General features: G+C 44.0%; 1 protein-coding gene and 1 long non-coding RNA gene across 3 annotated transcripts in view; one reads left to right on the top strand and one right to left on the bottom strand.

Annotated features, from left to right (window-relative positions):
• Nucleotides 1–27869, bottom strand: part of LOC132217033 (uncharacterized) — a 238102-nt gene that overhangs the window by 33235 nt on the left and 176998 nt on the right. The window lies entirely within an intron of this gene.
• ZNF260 (zinc finger protein 260) lies at nucleotides 633–26361 on the top strand. Of its 2 annotated transcripts, none has more exons than XM_059666940.1 (2): nucleotides 633–769; nucleotides 24708–26361. In XM_059666940.1, exon 2 carries the CDS (start codon nucleotides 25047–25049, stop codon nucleotides 26283–26285), a length of 1239 nt encoding a protein of 412 aa, XP_059522923.1. In that variant the 5' UTR covers nucleotides 633–769; nucleotides 24708–25046; the 3' UTR covers nucleotides 26286–26361. The 2 variants fall into 2 exon arrangements, with proteins under 2 accessions (XP_059522923.1, XP_059522922.1); XM_059666939.1 differs by lacking the exon at nucleotides 633–769 and adding an exon at nucleotides 6033–6154.

Below are 27869 nucleotides of genomic sequence, written 5' to 3'. Positions count from 1 at the left end.
ATGGTCACATAGTCACAGTCACACACCCACCACAGGGACACAGCCACAGGTAACCCACACCCGCACATAGTTACAGGCCGTCAAACATTAACAATCATACTGCGTGGACTCAGCCGCACCAAAGTTCCTCAGCTCCGCACACACAGTATCACATAAAATCACAAACACATCATTGGGACACACAGTCTCACACAATTTCACAATTAATCCTCTCAGACCGTTCTGCCTGAACAAACAATACTCCGTCACTGTCCCTGCCTCTGTACTTTTCACCTGTTTCCCCCGAATCGCATTAGCCACAAGGCCAACCCGCTCAGGTAACAGTACAGCTCTGCCCAAACATTCCACCCTCCGATAGGGAGGAGCGGTGTGCCCCCTGGGAAATGTAGTTCAGCGAAGCCCTCGCGATAAACTAGGTGGCGCCGGGCTTCAGTCAGGCCAGTGAAAGCCCAGACCTGCATCCCGCAGGCTCCTGGCGCTCCCCGCAGGGCCTCGCACTGTGGCTCCGACTTGGGGACAGTCAGGTGTGCTAGAACCGAGCTTACCAGGCACACCACCGCCTCTCCCAGAGGTGAACACAGTTAACGCAGTGTTGAGTTCCCAGTCTCCAGCCTCTGAACCTTCTGGGAAATGTAGTCCACAGTCAGAAAAGTCTACTGTTTTCCATCGATCCTAAGCCCCTGCTTGGCGGAGCCCAGGAGACCTGTGGGAGCCCAAGGAAAGCGCAGGCGCAGACTTTCCGGCTCGCCATCGCAGTCTTTGTTTGCTGGTGAGTTTGCTTTTGGTTCCGCCAAACGCGAATCTGGCTGTGGGACCTGAGTTTCTGAGCTCAATATCGGGCTGGGAGGCTGGGAGGGAGCATTCGCGGTGTCTGCGACGGGACTGGGGAGCCTGAGGGGGAAGAATTGCCACTGTGACATGTAGTGTTCAAAGCTTATCTGGAGAGGTGGGGGACTAGAGGAAAAGGGAGGACTCGCTGGTGGGTGATCAAAGGTGTAAGAGGGTGTGAGGGGGTTGTAATTACAACCTGTGTGAGACAGTGTGTAGTTCCAAGTTTGTGAGGATGAATGGCATGTGAGGTTTGTGGGGTAATAACCTCTAAACCTCACTTTTCCCATTTCTAAAATAATTGCAAGAATGCATCTTTCTGGAGAATCCGTTTTTCTGAAAGATAAGAAAAAGGCAAAGCAATTGAGCGATAAGTAATTTTTAAAGCAATTTTACATAAAAGCACGCTCATTGTGGTGTAGAAACAAAATCAGCATTAATTTTCTTTTAAGAGGAAAGATTCCCGAAAAACTTTTCACTGGGTGTCTAAATTCTCCTGGAAGTACTGACTTTTCTTAATTCTTTGGAGGAACTTTGGTGAGACTGCTTTGAGAAGCTCTGGACTAAGGAATAGCTTTAATTGGTCATTTACACTTGTACAGACAGCTCAGAATTAGGAAGCAAGTTGTTCTGTGGCAGAGAGATCTGTCTTTGGTGCAGAGAGATCAAGTTGTTAACATAAGTAACATTCAAACCTGTGAAGAATTTTTTTGTGAGTTTTTTTGAGCCAAACTGTCAATAGTTGTTGGGAAGCAGAATCTCAATGGATTGAGATAATGCTCCTGAAAATGGCAGTTTTGCACCCTGTTTTATACATTACAATAAAAAGAGATGTAAGTGGGTTACATGAAATCCATTGGTGATAGATTAGGGAGGCAGGAGAAAGCAAAGTGGGGAAACCTCTGGGATTGAATAAAAAGTAAAATGATACACATACTTATTTTACTTAGGTGGGTGTAGGATAGTTAACAGTCTATTAACTCAGTAACAATGAGGAGATTTGTGGCCTCCCCAGAGCAATGTCTGTGCTTTGAGGGGTCTAGAAAAAAGGAAAATTACTTTGACATTCTAAAGAGATCCTATATGATAAAAGGGTAATATGCAAATAGACTGAACAACCGAACAGCCAATCAAAGCGTAATCTACACTAATAAAAGAGAAACATGGTAATTGGCGGACGACCGCTACCCTTTTCATTGGCTAATCAGCAAGATATGCAAATTAACTGTCAGCCAAGATGGTGACCGGCAGCCAGGCAGCTTGAAACTAACATGAGGCTTGCTTGCCTCAGTGACTGAGGAAACCAACATTCCCCACCTGCGGCTGCAGGCCTCTGAGCAGGCAGTTTAGGAAACTCTGTAACAAATACTGCCGGACTTCAGCCAGCAGATTCGCAACATTGTAAGCAAAGGCCAGAAACCTACTTTCAGCCGCGGAGGCCTAAGAGCTGGAGCCAAGCGTCAAAGCTAAAGCTGGCCCAGAATAAAAAAAAGAAAAAAAAAAAGAAAAAAAGGAGCAGTTGGGAGCTTCAGTCACTCCCAGCCTGAAAACAGCCCTCAGCCCCTCACCCAGACTGCAAGGCACCCCAGTGGGGACCCCCACCCTGAAGGGTGTGTGACCAGCTGCAAACAGCCATCAGCCCCTCACCCAGGCTGGCCAGGCACCCCAGTGGGGACCCCCACCCTGATCCAGGACACCCTTCAGGGCAAACCAGCCAGCCCACCCGTGCACCAGGCTTCTACCCTATATAGTAAAAAGGTAATATGCCTCCCAGCACCGGGATCAGCGGAGCCATGAGGCCTCCCGGCACTGGGATAAGCGTGACAGGGGGCAGCGCCCAAACCGCCTGATTGCCCTACGGCTCTGTGTGTGACAGGGGGTGGGGCCACAACCTCCCTATCCACCCTGCTCTGTTCGTGACAGGGGAAGGCGCCCCAACCCCCTGATCAGCCCTGCTCTGTGCCTGATAGGGGGGAGCTCCCCAACCCCCCGCCCCCCCACGGGCCCTGCTCTGTGTGTGACGGGGTAGAGCCATAACCTCCCCATCGGCCCTGCCCTGAGTGTGAGAGTGGCGGCGCCCCAACCCCCTGATCGCCCCTGCTCTGTGGGTGATAGAGGGCGGTGCCCCAACCCCCTGATGGGCCCTGCTCTGTGTGTGACGGGGGCAGCACCCCAACCCCCTGATTGGCCCTGCTCTGTGCGTGACACGGTACAGAGCCCCAACCCCCCTGATGGGCCCTGCTCTGTGAGTGACAGGGGGCAGTGCCCCAACCCCCTGATTTACCCTGCTCTGTGCGTGACCAAGGGTGGCGCCACAACCTCCCCATCGACCCTGCCTTGAGTGTGACAGGGGACGGTGCCCCAACCCCCCAATCGGCCCTACCCTGAGCGTGACTGAGGTTGGCATCGCAACCTCCCGATCCGCCCTGCTCTGTGTATGAAGGGGGCAGCGCCCCAACTCCCCAATCGGCCCTGCTCTGAGCCCGACCAGGGGCTGCACCTGGGGATTGGGCCTGCCCTCTGCCACCCGGGAGCAGGCCTAAGCCAGCAGGTTGTTATCTCCCAAGGGGTCCCAGACTGCGAGAGGGCACAGGCCGGGCTGAGGGACCCCCCTCCCCCCCGAGTGCACAAATTTTTGTGCACCAGGCCTCTAGTATGCTAATAATATGCTAAGGCTGCGCTCTCTATGAGGTGCTGACCACCAGGGTGCAGACGGTCAACCAGTCGCTATAATGTGCACCTGGGGGCAGTTGCTCCCACCTGCTCCCACCAGTAGGTTAGCTTGCTGCTGGGGTCTGGCCAATTGGGACTGAGCAAGATGGGCTGGACACGCCCTGGAGTCTTCCCCCTTTCTCTCCCAGCCCAATCATGCACTGGTGGGGTCCTTCAGTCTGGCCTGCACCTTCTTGCAATCCGGGACCCCTAGGGGGATGTAGGAGAGCTGATTTTAGCCCGATCCTGCAGGCCATTCCCCTTGGGAGGGCACCAGATGCAGGGCTCATGGCTGGTGAGTGCTGCTGTGGTGGCACGAGCCTCTCCCTATCCGGACTGATTGGGCTTGAGCCCATGGCAGGCACAGCGGGACCTGGATGAGTGGGAGCGACAGGTAGGAGCTACAGGTGGCGTTGGACTGCAGGTTTTGGCCCGATCCCTGCAGGCCACCCAGAGGGACCCCACCCATGCACGAATTTGTGCACTGGGCCTCTAGTATTATTATAAATACAAAAAGACAATAGGCTCAATTAAGGTAATACTGGCCTAGGACATGACTACCCACCATAAACTACTTTTAGTTTAAAAAGTTGAATTTCAGACCATCCTTTGTGGTTACTTTAGATCTCTGAGTTTGCAAGGCCACCATGCAGGCCTTCCCTGAGCTAGTCAGGTTAGTGTGTGGCCCCTTTTTCGTCCACAGAGTAAACGGTTAAAGTCTGTCTTGGCATGGCAATCTGACTACTAATTTGACCAGGTTTTCCCCAGACCAAATGGCCTTTGTAAATGTAGTGAAACAGTTTTCTTCTATCTACAAAGACACTTTCTTCCAGCATTTTATCATGCAACATATTTTTCAACAAAATGAAAAAATAAAGTACAATACAAAAATTCATATACAAAATAATAGCTTTGATATATACAAAAAATAGTCAGTTATAGAAAAGATGGTACTTTATTTTCAAAAGCAACAAATTAGATAAAATACCTAGGGATAAATAAGAACTGTTTAAAACCTATATTTAGACTGTTTTTAAATGTTAATGAAGGACCTAAAAGAAGATTTGAGCAAATGGAAATATGTATCATATTTTAGATAGATTTTAAAAGTCTGCAATGTATTCTGTTATGTGAAGAAAGCAAGATACACAATCTTTGATGTAATATACTACTTTTTTGAGTAAATGGAGATAAGAATGTATATTTGTAGTTGCATGAAGAAACTTTGGTGGTTTACACAGAAAATAAAAATAGTTGTTGGGTAGGGAGTTGCAGCATCCGGGGCAGGGATCAGAATCACATTTCTTTGCTTGCCTGTTTTGTTATTTCCCTTTTTAACCTGGGTTGGGGGATTAGATTTCTTTGTTTGCTCTGTTGCTTTCTTTTTTGATTGTTATCATTGCCTCATTCTTGAATGTTTCCTTGACTTGCATGATACTACTTTCATTTTTATAATTCCAGTCAAAACCAAGGAGCAACCCCCTCCCTCCAATTCCACTAGTGACTTATGTTTCTGTTTGTCCTTTAACTATTAGCATTACTGAGTTTCTGGCTTTGATCATCTTTTTTTACCTCAAAGAACTCTATGAGCAATAGCATTCCATTTTTGGCTTCAGCTGACAAATGAGTAACAAATGTCCACTCCTATTTGAGGTTTGTCCTAAGCTCCTCATCCATATATCCAACTGCCCAATGGACAGCCCACCTGGAGGTTACACAGGAACTTCAAACTCTTTTATGTCCAAAATGTCATACTGATATTTCTTCCCTCCTACAGTTTGCCTCCATCCATTACCCCTTCTGTATTACCTGTTTCATCAATGCATAGCACTATCCAATGCTAAGCCTCTTACCTCTGAGTAATGGAAGGTCTTCTGAGTAGGTTTGATCCTTTTATCTGACACAGCCCATTAAAAATTGGAGACCCTGGTCTATTTATCACAATAAATGATAAAAACATGTGTTTGCTAAATCCATGAATGACCATATAATTGTAGGACACTTACAATATTAACTTCTAGAATTGCATAACCTAGGTAAAATATTAAGCTTCTAAAAATTTATGAACTCTGAGCCATGAACAATACCAAAATAACTTCCTTTGTATTTTATTCATATCACTCAAGGTTCGTGACTTCACATTTATGAGAAAAGTGTTGTTATATTCAAAATTATATTCAAAACTGTGACTGTTCAATAAGGAGCAAGGCCATAGTGACACCCACTTAAAAGTACCTGTATGGGTTGTGATTCTGGAGAACGCTGAGAACTCAGTCTTAGAGTTTCTCTGTTTAAATTATGAAAGTAAGTTACTTTCTGTATCCCATTTCTGAAAGTGTAGCCTTTAAATTGTATGATGGGTTTGGCCTTAGATGCAAAGTACAAATATTTTATTCCATATGCTCATATGTATGTGTATGCTCTAGCTTCTAAGCTAAAGGGTCATCACTACTTTGTTCTTTTTCATAAACAAGTTTTCTTGTGCATCCCCAGGAGCTGCACTTTCCTTATCCTTTAAAACTTGACAGTTCTAAAGACTCAGCCTGAAATCTGGGATGCTGCTTTGATCAACAATAACTTCCAGTTCCTTTTTTGGTCACATAACAGTTATGTGGTGAGTAGTAAATTTCATGGTAGCTTTGGTTTTTGTGGTGGTCCTTTAAGGATCCATCTTTCTTTCTTTTTTAAAATATGCTTTTATTGATTTTTAGGAGAGCAAGGGAGAGGGATAGAGAGAGAGAGAAATATTGATGAGAGAGAAACATCGATCAACTGCCTCCTGCATGCCCCTCACTGGGGTTGGAGCCAGCAACCGGGGCATGTGTCCTGGCCGAGAATCAATCCGGCGATCTCTTGGTTCATGGGTCGACAGTCAACCACTGAGCCACACCAGCCGGGCAAGGGTCCATATTTCTTGCAAGTTGTCTATTTAGTTGTGGTTAAAGCTGGAGCAACAATACATCCTAATTCTAATCAGGTAGAAGAAGGAATTACCACTCTGGGGCAGGGGTCAGTAAACTTTCTATAAAAAGTTAGTAAATATTTTAGACTTTGTAGATCGTAGAATCTCTGTTGCAACTACTCAACTCAGGGACTATAGCACAAAAGTAGTTTAGTTGACATTAGAGCATTTTGATTTCTATTTTGAAAATTTTTTAAACCGTAAGAGAAATTCTGTTGAAAGGACTGTTTTGCCTGGTATTTAGATGATGTTGCCTAGTTCAGTTCAGGACTGTCATTTTATAGTATGAAAAATGCAATTCTGATAAATACATGTGAAGGATGTTGACATAAATCCTGTAAAAATATGAGGGGCTTAATTATGAAGAAGATACAATTTCTGTGTTTTCTTTTGGCTTACTAGGAATTTAGTAGCTTAAGTCCAGTCATGCTTTTGCAAATTTAATGAATTAAAGAATTAGGAATTTTTAACTACATAGTATTACCATAATTTGTTAAAAGTTTAGTAAAATCCACATGCTAAGCAATTTGTGCCGTGGGCTTTACAATTATGGAACATCGTAACAAGTCTCTTTGTTTTCCTTATGTTTATTTTTCTGTTTAGGTTTTGTCTTTTCTGATTTCAGTTTTTATAGGTTGTATTTGTTAAATTTTCAAATTTATTTGCATAGGGTTGAGCAAAATAATCTCGACTTTATTTTCTTATTATTAAAATAAGAAAATCCTTATTTTCTATCTATGACTATTTCCAATAGTCATTTTTTATTTTTGTAGTTTTGCTTTTATTCCCTTTTAGTTATTCCTAATAATCAACTCACAAATTTATTATTATTTCTATTTCGTTTGTTTGTAATACATTAATTTGTTTTCTTTACTAATGTGTCTGTTTTGATTATTCCTTAACCTAAATGCTTACTTTATTATTTTATGTCTTTTAAAAATATTGTAAGCACTTAATGCTAAAACTTCAACAAGCATTTTTCAAATGTGATCTGTGGATTTTGATATACAGTTTTTTGATTAATATTTCTGAATATTCTGCAAATATTCTACAAATTTTCTCTTTGACCAAAGAGTTTGTTCAAGCCAGTAAATTTTGAAATTTACAAATAAAAGATTTTTGTTTTCCTATTTTAGGATGTGTTTTTTTAGGTGTTACTTTTTTGTTGTTTTTAGTCACAGTATTTTTTTGTCCCTTTTCTAATTTGTGGACTATTTAAAGTTTTATATTACTATTATGGGCCAATTTTGAGACTTGTTCTTTAAGCATTTGAAAAGATGGTTTACTGGTACTATCTATTTTCAAGATACAGAATAAACTGATTAGCTGTAAGTTATAAATTAGGATAACTTCTTATTTTCATTTTTAATATGTTCACATATGTATATATAGGGTGTCCCAAAAAATGTATATACACACTTTGAATAATTATAAAGGCAGTGTTTATAAATCTGTAGTTAACAAGCTCTCCAGGTACTTTTGAGGCATGATAAAGTTTAACACTAATATAGCAAAACCTATGTAAACTTTATACAGAGTGTCCCCCCAAAAATGTAAACATACTTTAACAGTTGATAGCTCAATTTTGAAAATGAAATGTATTTTAATGAACCCTGCCTTTATAATTATTCAAAGTGTGTGTATACATTTTTTGGGATACCCTATATATGCAATTCTTTGCATCTTTGCCTTTGTGCAGTGATCCATCTATCAAAGTTCTGTCCACTATTTATGTTGAGCTTCATTTTTATTAAAATGTCTCTCATTGCTCTAAGCCAGCGGTTCTCAACCTGTGGGTCACGACCCCTTTGGGGGTCGAACGACCCTTTCACAGGGGTCGCCTAAGACCATCGGAAAACACATGTATAATTACATATTGTTTTTGTGATTAATCACTATGCTTTAATTACGTTCAATTTGTAACAATGAAATTGGGGGTCACCACAACATGAGGAACTGTATTAAAGGGTCGCGGCATTAGGAAGGTTGAGAACCACTGCTCTAAGCCTTCTAAAATCTGTATTTCCAACCCATGTTGTAGTTTACAAGCAACTTGGATTCTAAGTAAATACTTTCTTATTTGTATTTTTCACTTTGATGCCTAAGACATACATTGAAGCTCATTGGCAGAAAAGCTAGTATTTTATCTTTCTAGCCTGCAGTCTTCAGAACAAACAAGATAATTATTAAATAATTTATAATTGTTATAGAGCTTCGGTGGAAATATTTATTTTTCAGATTTATTGAGGTAAACTTACATAAAATAAAAGTCACCCTCTTTAAGTATATTATATGATAAATTTTGATAATTGTATTCAGTTCGCTCTTCATATCTGGGTTCTACATTCAAAGATTCAACCAACCTTGGATCAAAAATATTTGGTGAAAAATATATTGTTGCATATGTGTACTATGTATACCTCACAGAGTGCATAGTACACGTTTATTGTGCTTTGCTTTATTGCACTTTGTACATAATGCAACTTATACAAATTAAAGGTTTGTGGCAACTCTGCATTGAGCAAATCTATCATAATCGTTTTTCCAACAGGCTCATATAATAGCATTTTTTAGCAATAAGGTATTTTTAAATTATGTACATTTTGTTTACAAAAATGCTTTAGTACACCTAATAGACTACAATTGTCAACCGGTGTGCCATAAGAGGCACACTGGTATGCCACAAGAATTTTTAAAACATGCTATACCTGACTCTTTAGTTAGGGGCACTGATGTCTTAAATATGATAACAGTCAACACAACACTAGTCATCTGGTGTGAATGAAAATTATACTTATTTTTTTTAGTCAAATATATTATACTGGAGGCCTGGCACACTATCCGTGCACAGGTGGGGTCCCTCTGGGTGGCCTGCAGGGATCGGGCCAAAACCTGCAGTCCAACGTCGCCTACAGCTCCTACCTGCCGCTCCTGCTCATCCCGGCCCCACTGTGCCTGCCATGGGCTCGTGCCCAATCAGTTCTGATTGGGAGAGGCTCACACTGCTGCAGCAGCACTCACCAGCCATGAGCCCTGCGTCTGGCACCCTCCCAAGGGGAGTGGCCTGCGGGATTAGGCTGAAACCGGCTTTCTGACATTCCCAAGGGGTCCCGGATTGCAAGAGGGTGCAGGCCAGGCTGAGGGACCCCACCGGTGCACAATTGGGCTGGGGAGGGACCACGGGAGGGCTCCAGGGTGTGTCCAGCACATTTCGCTCAGTCCCGATCGGCCAGACCCCAGCAGCAAGCGAACCTACCGGTTGGAGCATCTACCCAGTGGTCAGTGCACATCATAGCGACTGGTTGACTAATCAACTGTCTGCCCCCTGGTGGTCAGTGCACATCATAGTGAGCGGTTGAGCAGCCTTAGCATATCATTAGCATATTATGCTTTGATTGGTTGTTCAGTTGTTCTGCCGTTCGGTCTATTTGCATATTACCCTTTTATTATATAGGACTAGGGGCCCGGTGCACGAAATTCGTGCACTGGAGGGAGGTGGTCCCTCAGCCCAGCCTGCCCTCTCTCACATACTGGGAGCCCTCAGGGGATGTCCTACTGATGACTTAGTCCCACTCCCTGCTCCCCTTGGGGAGTGGGCCTAAGCCGCAGTCTGGCCTTCCTTTGTGGGAGGCGACTAGGCTGAGCAGGGGAAGGCGCCAGCCCCATCAGCCCTCTGCTGCAGCCACTGCCAATCACCACAGCCACCAATGTGTTTTCATCAACATGGACTCCAGTTCCTTCACCATGAAAAATGACAACTTTCTTTAGGCATTTTCAAGATGTGTCTTTCATAGGATATGACATTTATTATTTTTTTTTTTATCCTCACCTGAGTATATGTTTCCATTGATTTTTAGAGAATGTGGAAGAGAAAGGGAAAGACAGAGAGAAACATCGAAGTGAGAGGAACACTTAGATTGGTTGCCTCCTGCATGAGCCCTGACCTGGGCCCCGGCCAGCGAGGAGCCTGCAACCTAGGTACATGCCCTTGGTCAGAATTGAACCCAGACCCTGCAGTGGGCAGGCCAAGGCATTATCCACTGAGCCAAACCGGCTAGGGCAGGATATGACATTTCTTAGCCGCTCCAGCAGCAGACCTTTGTTTTTTTCTCCAGGAGTGAGGTAGAAAACCCTACATCACCTTCTTGGATTTTTATTACCCAAGTACTAAGAATATTACCAGTGGCATATAGGGAGCTTAGCCAATGAGCGGTCAGAAAAGGTGTTGCCTCTATAGTTCACACCCATCCCCGGCTTGGCCCCTGCCCAGGCCTAAGGCCTCTGGCTGGGTGTTAGGCCTGGGCAGGGGACCCACAGCCTGCTCTGATGGCCGGCTCCACCCCTGCCCAGGACTCAGGCCTCTGGCCGGGGTCTTAGGCCTGGGCAGGGGACCCCCAGGCTGCTCTGATGGAAGGCTCAGCTCCTGCCCAGGCCTCTGGCCTCTCCCTGGGGCATTAGGCCTGGGCAGGGGACCCCCAGCCCTGTGAAATCACAGGCTCTGCCCCTGCCCAGGCCTCAGGCTTCTGGCTGGGGTGTTAGGCCTGGGCAGGGGATCCCCAGCCGGCTCCAATCACCAGCTCTGCCCCTGCCCAGGCCTCAAGCCTCTGGCCGAGCCTTAGGCCTGGCAGGGGCCCCCTCGGCTCTGATTGCAGGCTCAGGCCCTGCCCAGGAACCCCCTGGCTCAGCCCCTTCCTAGACTGCTCAGGGCCCACATGGGGCCTACCTTGTAGTGAACTGGGTGCCCTGTGATGTTTCCTGGACCCAGGCCACTGGTGCCTGGTATGCAAATTAACCACCATCTTACTTGGGTTAATTTGCATATTTGCTCCTGATTGGCTGGTGGGCGCGGATGGGGTGGCTGGTGGGCGTGGCTGGTAGGTGTAGCGGAGGTACGGCCAATTTGCATGTTTCTCTTTTATTAGATTAGATATGCAAAATATTTTTTGGTGTGCTGCAGAATTTTTGTAATTAGTTTATGTGTGCCATGAGATGAAAAAGTTTGAAAATCACTGGACTACAGTATAGTGTAAGCATAACTTTTACATGCACTGTGAAACAATTTGTGTGCCTAGCTTTATTTTGATATTTACTTGATTGCAGTGGTCTGGAACTGAACCTGCAATATGTTTGAAGTATGTCTATAGTTAGGTATACAATGGTTGTATCCCTATGAACATGTACAGACTTTTTTTCTTGTCATTATTTCCTAAACAATTCAGTGTAGCAACTATTTACATAGCATTTACATTGTATTAGGTATTATAATAATCTAGAGACAATTTAAAGTGTATTGGAGAATATGCATATGTTATATGCAAATACTATGCCATTTTATTTAAGGAACTTGAGCTTTATTTTTTTAAATTAATAAATCTTTATTGTTCACATTATTACAGATGTTCCTCTTTTTTTCCCTCATAGCTCCCCTCCACCTGGTTCCCACCCCACCCCATGCCCTTACCCCCCGCCACTGTCCTCATCCATAGGTGTAAGATTTTTCTCCAATCTCTTCCCGCACCCCTCACACTCCCTTCCCCCCAAGAATTGTCAGTTCACTCCCTTTCTATGCCCCTGCTTCTATTATATTCACCGGTTTATTCTGACTTAATTTTTAGGTTCACTTGTTGATAGGTATGTGTTTGTTGTCACTTTATTGTTCATAGATTTTATCTTTACCTTTTTCTTCTTCTTCCTCTTCTTAAAGAATATCCTTCAGCATTTCATATAATCCTGGTTTGGTGGTGATGAACTCCTTTAGCTTTTTCTTGTCTGTGAAGCACTTTATCTGACCTTCAATTCTACATGATAGCTTTGCTGGGTAGAGTAATCTTGGTTGTAGGTTCTTGGCATTCATCACTTTGAATATTTCTTGCCACTCCCTTCTGGCCTGCAAAGTTTCTGTTGAGAAATCAGCTGACAGTCGTATGGGTACTCCCTTGTAGGTAACTGTTTTTCTCTTGCTGCTTTTAAGATTCTCTCTTTGTCTTCTGCTCTTGGCATTTTAATTATGATGTGTCTTTGTGTGGTCCTCTTTGGATTCCTCTTGTTTGGGGTTCTCTTCGCTTCCTCGTCTTGTAAGTCTATTTCTTTCATCAGGTAGGGGAAGTTTTCCGTCATGATTTCTTCTAATAGGCTTTCAGTATCTTGCTCTCTCTCTTCTTCTGGCACCCCGATAATTTGGATGTTGGTACGTTTGAAGTTGTCCCAGAGGCTCCTTACACTATCTTCATATTTTTGGGTTCTTTTTTCGTTTTGCTTTTCCGGTTGGGTGTTTTTTGCTTCTTCATATTTCAAACCTTTGACTTGATTCTTGGGATCCTCTCATCTTCTGTTGGATCTCTGTATAATATTCTTTATTTCAGTCAATGTATGTTTAATTTCTGACTGGTCCTTTTCCATTTTTTTGGCATTCTCATTTAGATCCTTGAAGGTCTCACTAAGTTTCTCGGAGGTTCGTAGAAGGTTCTTGAGTAGCCTTATAACTGTGGTTCTGAACTCTATGTCCTCCATTAGTTTGCTTTCCTCCATTTCTTTCATTTGTGACATGTTTCTTTGTCTTCGCATTTTTGGCTGACTGCGAGGACTCACTGTGTCTACAAGAAGAACTGCTGTGCTGGAGACACCCTTATGGGGCTGGACTTGCTTCAGTGGGGCTTTGGTGCTCACTGAGTCTGCCTTTTGAGTGTGTCCCTTATGGATGTGAGGAGTTGAAATCTGGTATCTGACCAGGGGTACCCTGGCTCCTGAATCTCCAAGTCAACCACTGTGTGAGTCCACCCAGCAGGAGCTACAGCAATATCAGCAGATTTCTCCTCTTTGTTTGGAATTTGGAAGGTTTGGAGCTCTCTAACCCACCTGCAGTTAGATTAGGCTGCAAAAGCCAAGGTGATTCCTTTGCACTGCTGAGCACAGTTTGGGAGGGGATGTAAATTGAGTGGGGTGGGGTCTCAGAGAATCACCAGGGCAGAGTGACTGTCGTCAGCGTGTCCGCAACTCCTCGCATCTCCGTGACTCCGCGTCTCTGCAGTCCCGTGCCCCCACAGCAACAATGATCCCTTCAAGCAGCTCTGCGAGAAAGCCCCCCTCACTTTCCAAACCACTGCAAGACAGTCCAGTTTCTCCCCGGAGGAGTCTGGCACCTCAGAATCCCGCCTTAAATGAGCTCAGTGCGTTCGAGAGCTTGTATCTCCTTCCGATTGAAAAAAACAGCACACCAAGGTGCAGCTGCCTCGCGCACGCCTTCGTACCTCTGTTCTTGGCGCATCTGCACCTCCTACCAGGTGTCAATGTGCTTCTTTCTTTCCTTCTAGTTGTAGAACTTCCACTCGGCCAGCTTTCCCGTGGTTCTGGATGATAGCTGTTTTGTCTTATAGTTGTAATTTCAGTGTTGTTGTGGGAGGCAGCATGCACAGGTTTATACCTTATGCCACCATCTTGGTTCTCTCAGGAACTTGAGCTTTGAGCATCCACAAATTTTGGTATCCATAGGGTGGGGGGCAGGAATACCAAGGGATGACCATAGAATCATATAACCCACACAAAAATCAAGATATAGAATAGTTCCAGCCACAGTCAGGTGGCTCAGTTGGTTGGAGCATTGTCCCGTACACCAAATAGGTTGCAGGTTCAATTCCCAGTCAGGGCACATACCTAGCTTGCAGGTTCCATCCCTGGTTGGGGCATTTACAGAAGGCAGCTGATCCATGTTTCTCTCACATCAATGTTTTTCTCTTGCTTGTTCACTCTGTGTCTGTCCCTCTCTCTCCCCCTTCCTCTCTCTCTCTGAAATCAGTAAACATGTCTTCATGTCAGGTGAGGATTAAAGAAAAAAGAAAGAGGTTGGCCAGCATGGCTCAGTGGTTGAGTGTGGACCTATGAAATAGAAGGTCATGGTTCAATTCCCAGTCAGGGCACATTCCTGGGTTGCAGGCTTGGTCCACCAATCATGCAGGAGGCAGCTGATCAGTGATTCTCTTTCGTCATTGATGTTTCTATCTCTCTCTCCCTCTACTTTCCTCTCTGAAAGCAATAAAAATAAAAAAAAGATACAGAACAGCTCCATCATCAATTTCTTGCACCCTTTTGCAGTTGAGCCACACTCTTCCCCCATCCCTGGTGAGACTAATCAGCTTTATGTCACTATAGCTTTGCCTTTTCTAGCATTTAATATAAATATAGTCTTTTGCATTTAATATATTTGACTTAGTGTATATTTTGATGTTAATTCATGTTTTATATATTAATATTTCATCTCTCCTTATTACTGATTAGTATTACATAGTATGGACATAATTTGTATACTCACAAGTTGATAGACATTTGGATGTTTTTTCATTTTGATTATTAAGAATAATGCTAGTATGAGTATTCACATACTAGTCTTTGTGAACATATGTAGTATTTATTTTTCTTGAATAAAGGTCTAGGAGTGGGATTTCTGGGTAGAATACTGAGTGTAGATTTAACTATAAAATACTAGAGGCCCGGTGAATAAAACTCGTGCACTGAGGGGTGGGTGTCCCTCAGCCCAGCCTACACCCTCTCCAATCTGAGGCCCCTCGGGGGATGTTTGGCAGTCAGATATACCTCTCACAATCAGGGACTGCTGGCTCCCAACCGCTTGCCTGCCTGCCTGCCTGATTGCCCCTAACTGCTTCTGCCTGCTAGCCTAATCACCCCTAACCACTCCCCTGCCAGCCTGACTGATGTCTAACTGCTTCCCTGCTGGCCCAATTTCCCCCAACTGCCCTCCCCTGCGGGCCTGGATGCCCCTAACTGCCCTCCCCTGCAGGCCTGATTGCACACAACTGCCCTTCCTTGCTGGCCTGGTTGCCCAACTGCCCTCTCCTGCCAGCCCCATCACCCCTAACTGCCCTCCCCTGCCCACCTGGTCCCCCCCAACTTCCCTCCCTCCCCTGCAGGCCTGATCACACACAACTGCTCTCCCCTGCCGGCCATCTTGTGGTGGCCATCTTGTGACCACATGGGGGTGGCAATCTTGTGCGAGGGTGTGACATTCAATTTGCATATTCCCTCTTTATTATACAGGACTAGTGGCCTGGTGCATGAAATTCGTGCACATTAAAAGGGGATTAATTAGAGGAAATATTTTAATATTGCTATTTGTCCTTTCTCTATAATAGAAGTGTCAGAGGTGAAAGAAAATTAGTAAAATGTATATGAAAATCTTCCTTCTGTCAGAATCTGGGGTTCACCACGGGACCCAGAGTCAAGTCCCCGCCCACCCACGTATGCCTCAAAATTGCGTGAGGCCCAGACCCAGCTGGCCCCACCCCATTGGGCTAGATCCAGACCCAGTCAGTCCCACCCTTGTCAAGCCCCACTGGGTGGGGGGCGCAGCTTCAGGTCCCCTGGCCCAGTGCCGGGGTGGGGAGCATGGCCTGATGTCCCCCAGCCCAGGCCAGGGTGGGGGGCACGCCTTGAGATCCCCCTTCAAGCTCTGCCAGGTGGGAGGCATGGCCTGAGGTCCCCCATCAAGCCCTGCTGGGCAGGGGACACAGCCTCAGGTCCTCTGTCAAGCCCCGCTGGGTGGGGGGCATGGCCTGAGGTCCCCCAGCCTGGGGCAAGGGGATCAGCCTGAGGTCCCCCAGCCCAACACTGGGGTGTGGGGGCACACATGGAGGTCCCCCGTCAAGCCCCACTGGGTGGGGGGCGCAGCCTCAGGTCCCCTGTCAAGCCCCGCCAGGCAGGTGGCACAGCCTCAGGTTCCCCAGCCTGGCGCCGGAGCAGGGGACATGGCCTGAGGTCCCTTGTCAAGCCCTGCCGGGTGGGGGGGCATGGCCTGAGGTCCCCTGGCCTGGTGCTGGGGTGGAGGGCGTGGCCTGAAATCTCCCATCAAGCCCTGCAGGGTTGGGGGCGTGGCCTGAGGTCCCCCACCCTGGCACCAGGGTGGGGGTCGCAGCCTCAGGTCCCTGCTGATTGCTCGTTAAGGCTTGTTATGGGAACTCAGCCTCTGCTGTGGGTGCAGCCATCTTGTGTTATGGAAACGCCTGCCTCTGCTGTGGGCGCTACCATCTTTGTGGCGGAGTGATGGTCAATTTGCATATTCCCACTTTATTATATAGAATTATCAAATAGTTCTCAAAGTGGCTGTACCATTTTTCTTTATTTTATTTTATTTTTTTAGTTTTATTGCTTAAAGTATTACAAAGGGTATTACATATGTCTCCTTTTTTCTCCCACCCTTGACAATCCCCTGGCCTCCCCTACCCCCCAGTGTCTTATGTCCATTGGTTATGCTTATATGCATGCACATAAGTCCTTCAGTTGATCTCTTACCGCCCCTTCTGCCCCCCTACCCTCCCCGGCCTTCCCACTGCAGTTTGACAGTCTGTTTGAGGCAGCTCTGCCTCTGTATCTATTTTTGTTCATAAGTTTATAATGGTCTTTATTATCCATGAATGAGTGAGATCATGTGGTATTTTTCCTTCATTGACTGGCTTATTTCACTTAGCATAATGCTCTCCAGTTCCATCCATGCCGTTGCAAATGGTAAGAGTTCCTTCTTTTTTATAGCGGCATAGTATTCCATCGTGTAGATCAGTGGTTCCCAAACTTATTTGGCCTACTGCCCCCTTTCCAGAAAAAGTATTACTCAGCGCCCCCTGGAAATTAATTTTTTTAAAATTTTAATAGCAATTAAACAGAAAGATATATGAATTAATGTTTCTACCTTTTTTGTAAAATATAGTAAAGAAAGGTGTAAATTAGAAACATTGAAGTTTGAAATTATGAAACTATTTATTGAACTCAGAATAGAAAGGTAATACAAAAAAAGTTAAAACAAATGCACCTGTGGCCATCACCGCCCCCCTGGATCGCTGCAGCGCCCACCAGGGGGCGGTAGCGCCCACTTTGGGAATCACTGGTGTAGATGTGCCAAAGTTTTCTAATCCATTCATCTACCATTTTTCTTTTTTTTATTATTAAATTTTTATTGTTCAGATTATTACATTTGTTCCTCTTTTTTCCCCCCCATAACTCCCCTCCACCCAGTTCCCACCCCAGTCTCCTTCCTCACTCCCCACCCACTGTCCTCATCCATAGGTGCATGATTTTTATCCAGTCTCTTCCCGCATCCCCCTCACCCCTTTCCCCCCCAAGAATAGTCAGTCCACTCCCTTTCTATGCCCCTGATTCTATTATAATCACCAGTTCATTCTGTTCAACAGATTATTCACTTGATTTTCAGATTCACTTGTTAATAGATGTGTTTTTGTTGTTCATAATTTGTATCTTTACCTTTTTCTTCTTCCTCCTCTTCTTAAAGGATACCTTTCAGCATTTCATTTAATACTGGTTTGGTGGTGATGAACTCCTTTAGCTTTTTCTTACCTGTGAAGCTCTTTATCTGACCTTCAATTCTGAATGATAGCTTTGCTGGATAAAATAATCTTGGTAGTAGATTCCTGGCATTCACCACTTTAAATATTTCTTGTCACTCCCTCCTGGCCTGCAAAGTTTCTGTTGAGAAGTCAGCTGACAGTCGTATGAGTACTCCCTTGTAGGTAACTGGCTGTCTTTCTCTTGCTGCTTTTAAGATTCTCTCTTTGTCTTTTGCTCTTGGCATTTTAATGATGATGTGTCTTGGTGTGGTCCTCTTTGGATTCCTTTTGTTTGGGGTTCTCTGCACTTCCTGGACTTGTAAGTCTATTTCTTTCACTAGGTAGGGGAAGTTTTCTATCATTATTTCTTCAAATAGGTTTTCAATATGTTGCTCTCTCTCTTCTGGCACCCCTGTAATTCGGATGTTGGTACACTTGAAGCTGTCGCAGAGGCTCCTTACACTATCTTCGTATTTTTGGATTCTTCTTTCATTTTGCTTTTACAGTTGGGTGTTTTTTGCTTCTTCGTATTTCCAATCGTTGACTTGATTCTTCCGATCCTCTAGTCTGCTGTTGGGAGTCTGTATTATATTCTTTATTTCAGTCAGTGTATGCTTAATTTCCAGTTGGCCCTTTATCACAACCTCGAGGGTCTCATTAGATTTCTTATAGGTCTCATTAAGTTTATGGGCAGTTTCTAGAAAATTCTTGAAAAACCTTAAAAGTGTGGTTTTGAACTCTATATCCTGTAGTTTGCTTTCCTCCATTTCTGTCATTTGTGTCCTTTTTCTTTGTCTCCGCATTTTTTATGCTTCCCTGTGTTGGTAAAGTGGTTTTCTGTGCTAAGAGTCCTCTAGGGCCCAGTGGTTCAGCATCCCCAATTACCTGAGGAGGACACTCTTGGTGCACCCCCTTGTGGTCTTTGTGCACAGTCTTGTTTTAGTTAAGCCTTGATTGTTGTAGTTATCACTGGGAGGAATTGGCCTCCAGGCCAATTGGCTGTGAGAATCAGCTGTGTCTGCAGTGGGAGAACTTCTGTGCTGGAGACACCCCTCCAGGGCAAGACTTGCTTCAATGGGGCTTTGGTGCTCACTGAGTCTGCCCCCTGAGTGTGTCCTTTATGGTTCCACGGAGCTGCAAACTGGATGGTCCCACTCTGACCTCTGGGTACACTGGCTCCTGCATCTCTAGGGAGGTGCTAATCTAGCCTCTGCCTGAGGCTATCCAGCAAAAGCCTCCCAGTAGGGCTTGGGCAGGGCGGGTCCCAGGGGATCAATAGGGCGGGGCTAGCAGTTATGGCTGCCCTCAGTCCTACCCTCAGAGGCTCCCCTTCTCAGTGTCCCGGTAATCACTGCAGGCCCCTCCGAGAGAAAGCTGCCCTCAAGTTCCGACCGATGCCAGACAGTCTGGCTTCTCCCGTATGAGTCTGGGTCCCCAGAGACTCGCCTGGAACTGGAGCTCAGAGCCTGAGACTCCCTCCCGATTGAAAATGACAACCGCGCCCTCAGCGGCCAGCCCGCTCCATGTGCGCCTTTGTACCTTAGTATTTTACTTCCATACTGCGCCTCCTCTGAGTCTTGGTATGCTTTTCTCTTTCCTTCTATTTGTAGAATTTCCACTCTGCCAGCCTTTCTGTTGTTCTGGATGATGTCCGTTCCGTCTTTCAGTTGTATTTTTGTAGTGGTTGTTCGAAGCAGCAAACTCTGGTGTTTACCTATGCCACCATCCTCAAAGTGGCTGTACCATTTTTCATTCCAACCAACAATGTATGAGAGCTACAGTGACTTCACACTAACACACTTGGATTGTCAGTTCTTTTAACTTTAGCCATTTTAAAGGATGTGTAGTGTGTCTCATTGGGGTTTTAAAATCCATTTGTTTCTGATTACTAGTAAAGATAAACTTTTTAAATGTGCTTTCTAGCCATTCATATATCTTTGTGAATATATATTCTAGTCTTCTGCCAATTTTAAAAACAAATTGTTTGTCTTTTTATTATTGAGTTTCAAGGATTCTGTATATCTTGCATTCTGTGGCATTCCCTTTGGGTTTTTTGTGTGTGTGTGTGTGCGTGTGTGTTTTTAAAAAACATAGTATTATTGATTTCACAGGGGAAGGGAGAAGGTGAGGGAGAGAGAGTTAGAAATATCAATGATGAGAGTGAATCATTGATTGGCTGCCTCCTGCACACCCCCTACTGGGGAGTGAGCCTATAACCCAGGCATGTGCCCTAACTGGGAATCAAACCGTGACCTGCTGGTTCATAGGTCCACGCTCAACCACTTAGCCACACCGGCCAGCCTGATTTGTTTTTCAAATATATATACCGGAAATGAAGGAGGGGGAGGTAACTACAATTATTAATAAACGCATTTATATGTTGTACAAAAAGTCACAAAATTCTAAGACATTGTGTCCTTATATACATAATTGTTTTTCTAATTGAAATTAAAAAGCAGTCAAAATGACTTCCTTGGGCAATCTAGTGTTAAGTTAAAAGGTTTAAGTCAGCCCTGGCTGGGTAGCTCAGTTGGTTGGAGTGTCATCCTTGTGTGGGGTTCATCCCTGGTTGGGGCACATACAAAAATCAGTCAATGAATGCATAAGGGGTGGAGCAATGAGTTGATGTTTCTCTCTCTCTCTAAAACCAATAAATAAATTTTTTTAAAAAGGCTCAAATCTTCAAGGCCATCTCTATAGGTATAATGAATAGTGGCTTTTAAATTTTTAAAGGTCAAATAAGATTATAGCTATTTTTGCTCCATCCTTCCTCAACCACAGTTCCTAAACTACAGAGTTAATCACACTAATTTAACTGTGTTCCCTGGTGTTTATTTCCACATTTTCTATGACTATTTTACCTAATTTTTAATTAATTGTAAATATTACCAACATGTTAATATGAAAGATGTGGTTCATAAAATTTCCTGCACTTATTTTTCTTCACATTTTCTCTGGAGCTCCTTTAGTAGATGTTAAAACTCTTGGGTTCCTCCACAAGTAAGTACACTAATTTTCCAATCATTATTCCCGTTCTTTGTTCATTTCTCGCCTCCTTCCTGCTATTCTTCCTTTCCTTTTTTATTTTTTAAATATATATTTTATTGATTTTAGAGAGGAAGGGAAACGGGGAGAGAGATAGGAACATCAATGATGAGACAGAATCATTGTTCAGCTGCCTCCTGCATGTCCCACACTGGGGACCAAGCCTGAAACCCCGGCATCTGCTGTGACTGGAAATTATTCAGCAACCTCCTGGTTCATAGGCCGATGCTCAACCACTGAGGCATCCAGGCTATTCTTCCTTATTTTTTTAATTCTGGGAGATTTTCTGGAATTTTTTTCTGAATCTATTAAATTTTTAAGGTCAGCAGCATGTTATTTCCAAAAGCACTTTTTTATAGAACTCTGTTAATATGTCATTGCTATATAATCCCTTGTTTCTGTGATACTAGTTACAGTATTGTATCATTTGTATGTGTGTGCTCTTCTATTTCTTGCCTTGTTTTTTGTTTTGATCTACTTGTCATGCTAGGGCTTTCATCAAATTTTTGTGATCTTCAGGTCTACATTAAGATGAACATTATGACCAGAAAGATTATTGTAATCTCTGTGCAAGTGTGAGCTTGTGAGACGGTGGGCTTCACTGTACAGCATTAAGTCAGATATCTATGTGTTTCCTTGACGTGACTCTAAGATTTCATTTTTTCACAAAAGAACCTTTCTGTCATATGACACCTGGCAACCATCAGCACCTCTAGAGTTCAGTAGTAGAAAGGGATTGGGACCCTCTTCTGTATATAAACTTTTATTCATCTTCTTCTTTTCTGTATGGTATTCTTATCTACTTTTCCTGTCATTACTAAATTTGGAGACTCTCCTTTATACTTTGTCTGGATAATAAATTCCTATTTCCTTCCAACTAGGAGAGTTGGGCGCTTCAATAGCTCTTTACTTCATATATATATATATATATATATATATATATTTAATTGATTTTTTTACAGAAAGGAAGGAAGAGGGATAGAGAGTTAGAAACATCAATGAGAGAGAAACATCGATCAGCTGCCTCCTGCACACCCCCTACTGGGGATGTGTCCGCAACCAAGGTACAGGCCCTTGACCGGAATCGAACCTGGGACCCTTCAGTCCGAAGGCCGACACTCTATCCACTGAGCCAAACCGGTTAGGGCTCAATAGCTCTTTTTATAATCATTTTATTTAAGCTTCACTTTTCATTCTCACCAGAAAGCCTTTCTGTTGACAGTTGTATTACAAATTACCTTGCTTTTAGGTGTCATCCTCATCTGCTGGCTTTTCACTCAGCCACTGAGTTCTGTAGTTAACTTACATTCCTTTGTTTTTTTCCTTTCAAAATTTCCTAAAACTTTCATCTCCTGATGTCTCCTCAACCTTTTAGTTTTTATGAGTATGTGCTCCCTTTCACCCCTTTACTATCATTTTAATGGAGTAGAAGGAAGATGTGGAAATAAATGCAGTCATGCACCACTTAGTGATGGACATATATTCTGAGAAATGCTTCAGGCGATTTCATCACTGTGCAAACATCATAGAGTATATTTACACAAACCTACATGGTAAGGCCTATTGTACACCTAGGTTATATATCTACACTAATAAAAGAGAAAAATGGTAATTGGCGTATGACGCTACTCTTTTCATTGACCAATCAGGGCTATATGCAAATTAACTGCCAACTAAGATGGCAGCTAATTTGCATATGTAGGCACAATGCAGGGAGGCGAAAGGGAAAGCAGGAAGAAGCCCCCTACCACTGACAGTGATCGAAAACCCAGGGGGGAGCTAAGAGGTGGGAGGCAGCCATGATCAGAGAATCAGGCGCCTTTGCCGCCCTGGCCAGTGATAGCAGGAAGTAGGGGTGGAGCCAGCGATGGGAGCTGGGCACGGTGGAAGCTGGCAGTCCCGGGAGCTAGGGGTCCCTTGCCTGGGCCTAAAGCGGAGCCCACGATCGCGGGGCCGCTGCAGCTGCGGGTCCCCGCTGCCCAAGCCGGATGCCTCAGCCAGAGGCGTCCTGCAGGGGCAGGGGCGGAGCCTGCGCAATTGCGGCGCCCCCTCCTGCCAACGCGGGTCCCCGCTGCCCAGGCCGGACGCCTAGGCCAGAGGCGTTAGGCCTGGGCAGGGACGGAGCCTGCAACCGCGGGGAGCTGGGGGTCCCCTGCCCAGGCCTAAAGCTTCGGCCAGAGGTGTTAGGCCTGGGCAGGGGCAGAGCGGGAGATCGCGGGGCTTCTGCCGCTGCGGGTCCCCACTGCCCGGGCCAGATGCCTTATGAAAATGGGGGAGCTTCTGTTCAGCGGAGCCTGCAACCGCGGGGAACTGGGGGTCCCCTGCCCAGGCCTAACGCCTCGGCCAGAAGCGTTAGTTCTGGGCAGGGGCAGAGCCTGCAACCACGGGGAGCTGGGGGTCCCCTGCCCAGGCCTAACGCCTCGGCCAGAAGCGTTAGTTCTGGGCAGGGGCAAAGCGGGAGATCACGGGGAGCTGGGAGTCCCCTGCCCAGGCCTAATGCCTCGGCCAGAGGCCTTAGGCCTGGGCAGGGGCGGAGCCTGCAACCGCCGGGAGCTGGGGATCCCCTGCCCAGGCCTGACATCTCTGCCGGAGGCCTCAGGCCTGGTCAAGGGGCCGATCCAGTGATTGGTGATCAGAGGGTGATGAGGGTCAACTCCTCTGGCCTGATGCCAGGGCCAGAGGCATCCGGCCTTGGTGGGGGGCGGAGCTGGGGATTGGGGGGATATGATGGTCCCCTTGCCCAGGCCTGAAGCCTGGGTCAGAGGCGTCAGGCTTGGGCGGGGGGTGTAGCAAGCGATCAGAGGGACATGGGGGTCCCCTGCCCAGGCATGATTCCTGGGCCAGAGGCCTCAGGCCTGGGCGGGGGTCAGAGCCAGTGAATCGGGGGGAGATGGGGGTCCCCTGTCCAAGCCTGACACCTCTGGGGGAGGCGTCAGGCCTGGGCAAGGGGCTGATCAGGCAATCGGAGGGTGATGGGGGTCTACGCCTCTGGCCGAGGCATCAGGCCTGGGCAAGGGGCAGAGCCAGCAATCGGAGGGGTCTGGGGGCCCCCTGCCCAGGCCTGACGCCTGGGCCAGAGGCATCAGGCCTGGGCTGGGGGCAGAACCAGTGATGGGGGGAAATGAGGGGCCCCTGCCCAGGCCTGACACCTCTGTCAGAGGCGTCAGGCCTAGGCAAGGGGCCGATCCTGCGATTGGAGGGTGATGGGGGTCAACGCCTGAGTGCTCCCAGTATGTGAGAGGGGGCAGGCTGGGCTGAGGGACACTCCCCGCCACACACACCAGTGCACGAATTTCGTGCACCGGGCCCCTAGTATATATATATATATAAACTGTGGGACCACTGTCATATATGCGGTCCATCATTGACCAAAATGTCATTATACAGTGCATAGCTGTATCTTATTTAACCATACATCCTCTTTAATAATACTTCTATTTCATTTTTTTATCTTTTCACCCTAGGCTCTCTCAATTGTACATTTGTCCTTTCATCCTATCACCTGCCACATAAAGGTATTTCTCTTATTTTACTAATTTATGAAGAGTGCAAGGTTACATTTAAAAGCAGTTTAAACTACATGCATCCATGACTGTCTTTGTATTTGAGCTTTCTTTTATATGTAGGGTAGGTTTGAAATAAAGTTTATTTATAATAGCATATTTTTAAATTTTATTAATGTGGAGAAATTCACAAGTGTTACTGATGTTGATGGTGACAATAGCTGCTTTATTGGATGTAAACTACATGCCAGACACTGAGTATTTTATAGTTATTAACTCTTCAATGATGATTTTTTTTATACTCCCTTTTAGAAGAGCCCTGGGAAATTTATAAATAAGGACACATCATGAAAGACTTGTGAGTTAAGTCTCATCCTTCTCCATGAAAATACAGCTAAGGAAGAACTCAGAAAACATAGGAAACAGAAAAATATTTCCTCTGGTCACAGACATTGATTCTTAAGATATGCCTGTTTTGCCTAACCTCAGGATAATCAATGGGAAAAGATTTCCATCATAAATTCAACTTCCTTAGATATCTGAGAATTGATATTGGAGAGAAACCATATGAATTTAGTGAATGTGGAAAAGCTTTCATCTATGTGACACGTCAAGAAATACTAAAGAAGTCTTATTGGAGAAAATATCTGCATGATAACAATGTTGAAAAGCCTTCAAACTGAATCAGATCTCCTTCAGTATGATCAAATTCACATCAGAGAGAAACCTTGTGAGTGTAATGAATGTGGAAAAACCTTTAGCCTGGAGCAAAACCTCATAGAGCATAAGAAAATGCACCCGAGAGAGAAATCGCATGAATGTCATGAATGTGGTAAAGTATTCTCTCAAGTCTCATCCCTTACTCTACATTTGAGAAGTCATACAAGAAAGAAACTATATAAATGCAGTAAATGTGAAAAGGCCTTTAGCCAGAAGGGAAACTTCCTTTCTCATCAGAAACATCATACTGAAGAGAAACCTTATGAAAATGGGGGAGCTTCTGTTCAGATGCCAGGTCTTACTAAGCACCAGAGAAATCATTCTCAAAACAAATCATATGCATGTAAGGAATGTGGGAAAGCCTTCAATGGCAAGTCATATCTCACTGAGCATGAGAAAATTCATACGGGGGAGAAACCATTTATATGTGATCAATGTGGAAGGGCCTTTAGCCAGAAACAATACCTCATTAAACATCAGAATATTCATAGTGGAAAGAAACCCTTTAAATGTAATGAGTGTGGAAAAGCCTTTAACCAAAAGGAAAACCTCATTATCCATCAAAGAATACATACTGGAGAGAAACCTTATGAATGTAAAGGGTGTGGGAAAGCTTTCATTCAGAAATCAAGCCTCATTAGACACCAGAGAAGTCATACAGGAGAGAAACCCTATGTATGTAAGGAATGTGGGAAAGCCTTCAGTGGTAAATCAAATCTCACTGAGCATGAGAAAATTCATATTGGAGAGAAACCCTATAAATGTAATGAATGTGGAACAATCTTTAGGCAGAAGCAGTACCTCATTAAACATCACAATATCCATACAGGAGAGAAACCCTATGAATGTAATAAATGTGGAAAAGCCTTTTCTCGAATTACATCACTTATTGTACATGTGAGAATCCACACAGGCGATAAACCTTATGAATGTAAAGTATGTGGGAAAGCCTTCTGTCAAAGCTCATCTCTTACTGTGCATATGAGAAGCCATACAGGTGAGAAGCCCTATGGTTGTAATGAATGTGGAAAAGCTTTCTCTCAGTTCTCAACTCTTGCTCTACATATGAGAATCCATACTGGAGAAAAGCCTTATCAGTGTACTGAATGTGGGAAAGCTTTTAGCCAGAAGTCACACCATATTAGACACCAGAGAATTCATACTCATTAAACTTCTATGAATGCCTTGAATTTAGAAAACCTTCAACAGAATTCATATTTGTAGTATATCAGAAAATCCATCTTACTAAAGTGACATGAACATGGAAAATCCTTCAATACTCTAACTTAAAATACTGAGATTGTAAATAAAAAGTATAGTGTTAAGAAAACTTATACCTCCAGAGCCAACACAATAAACATTGTTAATGATGTACTTCTTAGGAGCATTCTCATTGAAGTAAAAATCCAGTCATGGACACCAATCAGCGTGGTTCTGGAAGGCCTACCTGATGCATTAAGACAAAAGATTCATAATTAAGAGAAAAAACTGTCATGTTATATGTTTTACTATATGGGTAATCATCAATTATTTGCTGTTTTCCAGTCATTAAAAAATAGATTATGACAGAATATTGTATCCTGAAATATATGCATGTCTTTATGAGGAATTCGTAATTGACAGATGTGTATCACAGGTTGGTAGGGAAATCATGCGTGAGTCAAAAGTGGACTCAGAGTAATTGACTCTTCATATGGAAAAGTATTGAGGTATTTGCTGCCATACATTAAAGTATTTATTATGAAATCCAATAATATTGAAGACTAGAATGCAAAATGTGAAACAGTAATATAAGAGCTTTATAGGAGAATGTTTTTAAAACCTTGGAGTAGCAAAGAATTTCTAAAATTTATTCCAGAATACTCACTCTTAAGTATATATACATATACCCAAGAAACATAGTATGTACCCAGGGATTCGTGTACCTCAATATTCATTGGATCATAAATTATATTAGCAAAATATTGGAAACAAATGTCTGTTTCTTGTGAAATGGTTGAATAAAATGATAGTCACACAGTAGAGTATTTTCTAGTAGTTAAGTACAAGTTAAATATATTTAACAAGGAAACATCTGAAAAAGTATATAGAGTGAAGAAAAAAATATCCGTGTAAATTTGAATTAAGTCACTACTAACCAACACCAGTATTAAGCATTGGTTATGGATGGACATTTTTATTTAAAACTGTGAAGAATGGATTGCAAGGATACACATTCAGTTCCCAAAAGTGGTTGCCCCCAGAAAGAAAGGTAGTGGAAGGGAAGTGGGATCAAGCATGGTAGTTAAAGAGTACTTCAGTTTTGTATCTAAACATCTATCCTTAAAAAGAAATAAAAATTTCATGTAACCATAACAAAATGTTAGTTAATTCTGGGTTGTGGCAATATATGTTTATTTTTTTGTGCTATTTCTTTTAAACTTCTGAAAATTAAAAAAGATAGAGATAAGTGTAGGGAACCTGTACATGAAGTACATGTTAAAATAGATTCACATTCCCAATCAGATGCCAATTTTTTATTAAAAATACTTCTGAAATTATATATTTTAAATATGAAAAAATTTTTAATTGTGATGGCAGCTTAACAAATCCAATTATTTAAATTTACTCTCACATGTCACATTACTGTGTTGGTTTCTGCTAAGTTATAGCATGATTTTACAACAGATTAGTTGAATCACATACATGTAAAGATTATCAACACTAATAAAAGAGAAAAATGGTAATTGGCGTACGACGATACCCTTTTCATTG

The sequence above is a fragment of the Myotis daubentonii genome, chromosome 15 (genome assembly GCF_963259705.1).
Source record: "Myotis daubentonii chromosome 15, mMyoDau2.1, whole genome shotgun sequence".
Taxonomy (NCBI): Eukaryota; Metazoa; Chordata; class Mammalia; order Chiroptera; family Vespertilionidae; genus Myotis; species Myotis daubentonii.
This window is presented reverse-complemented; position numbering and strand designations above follow the sequence as displayed.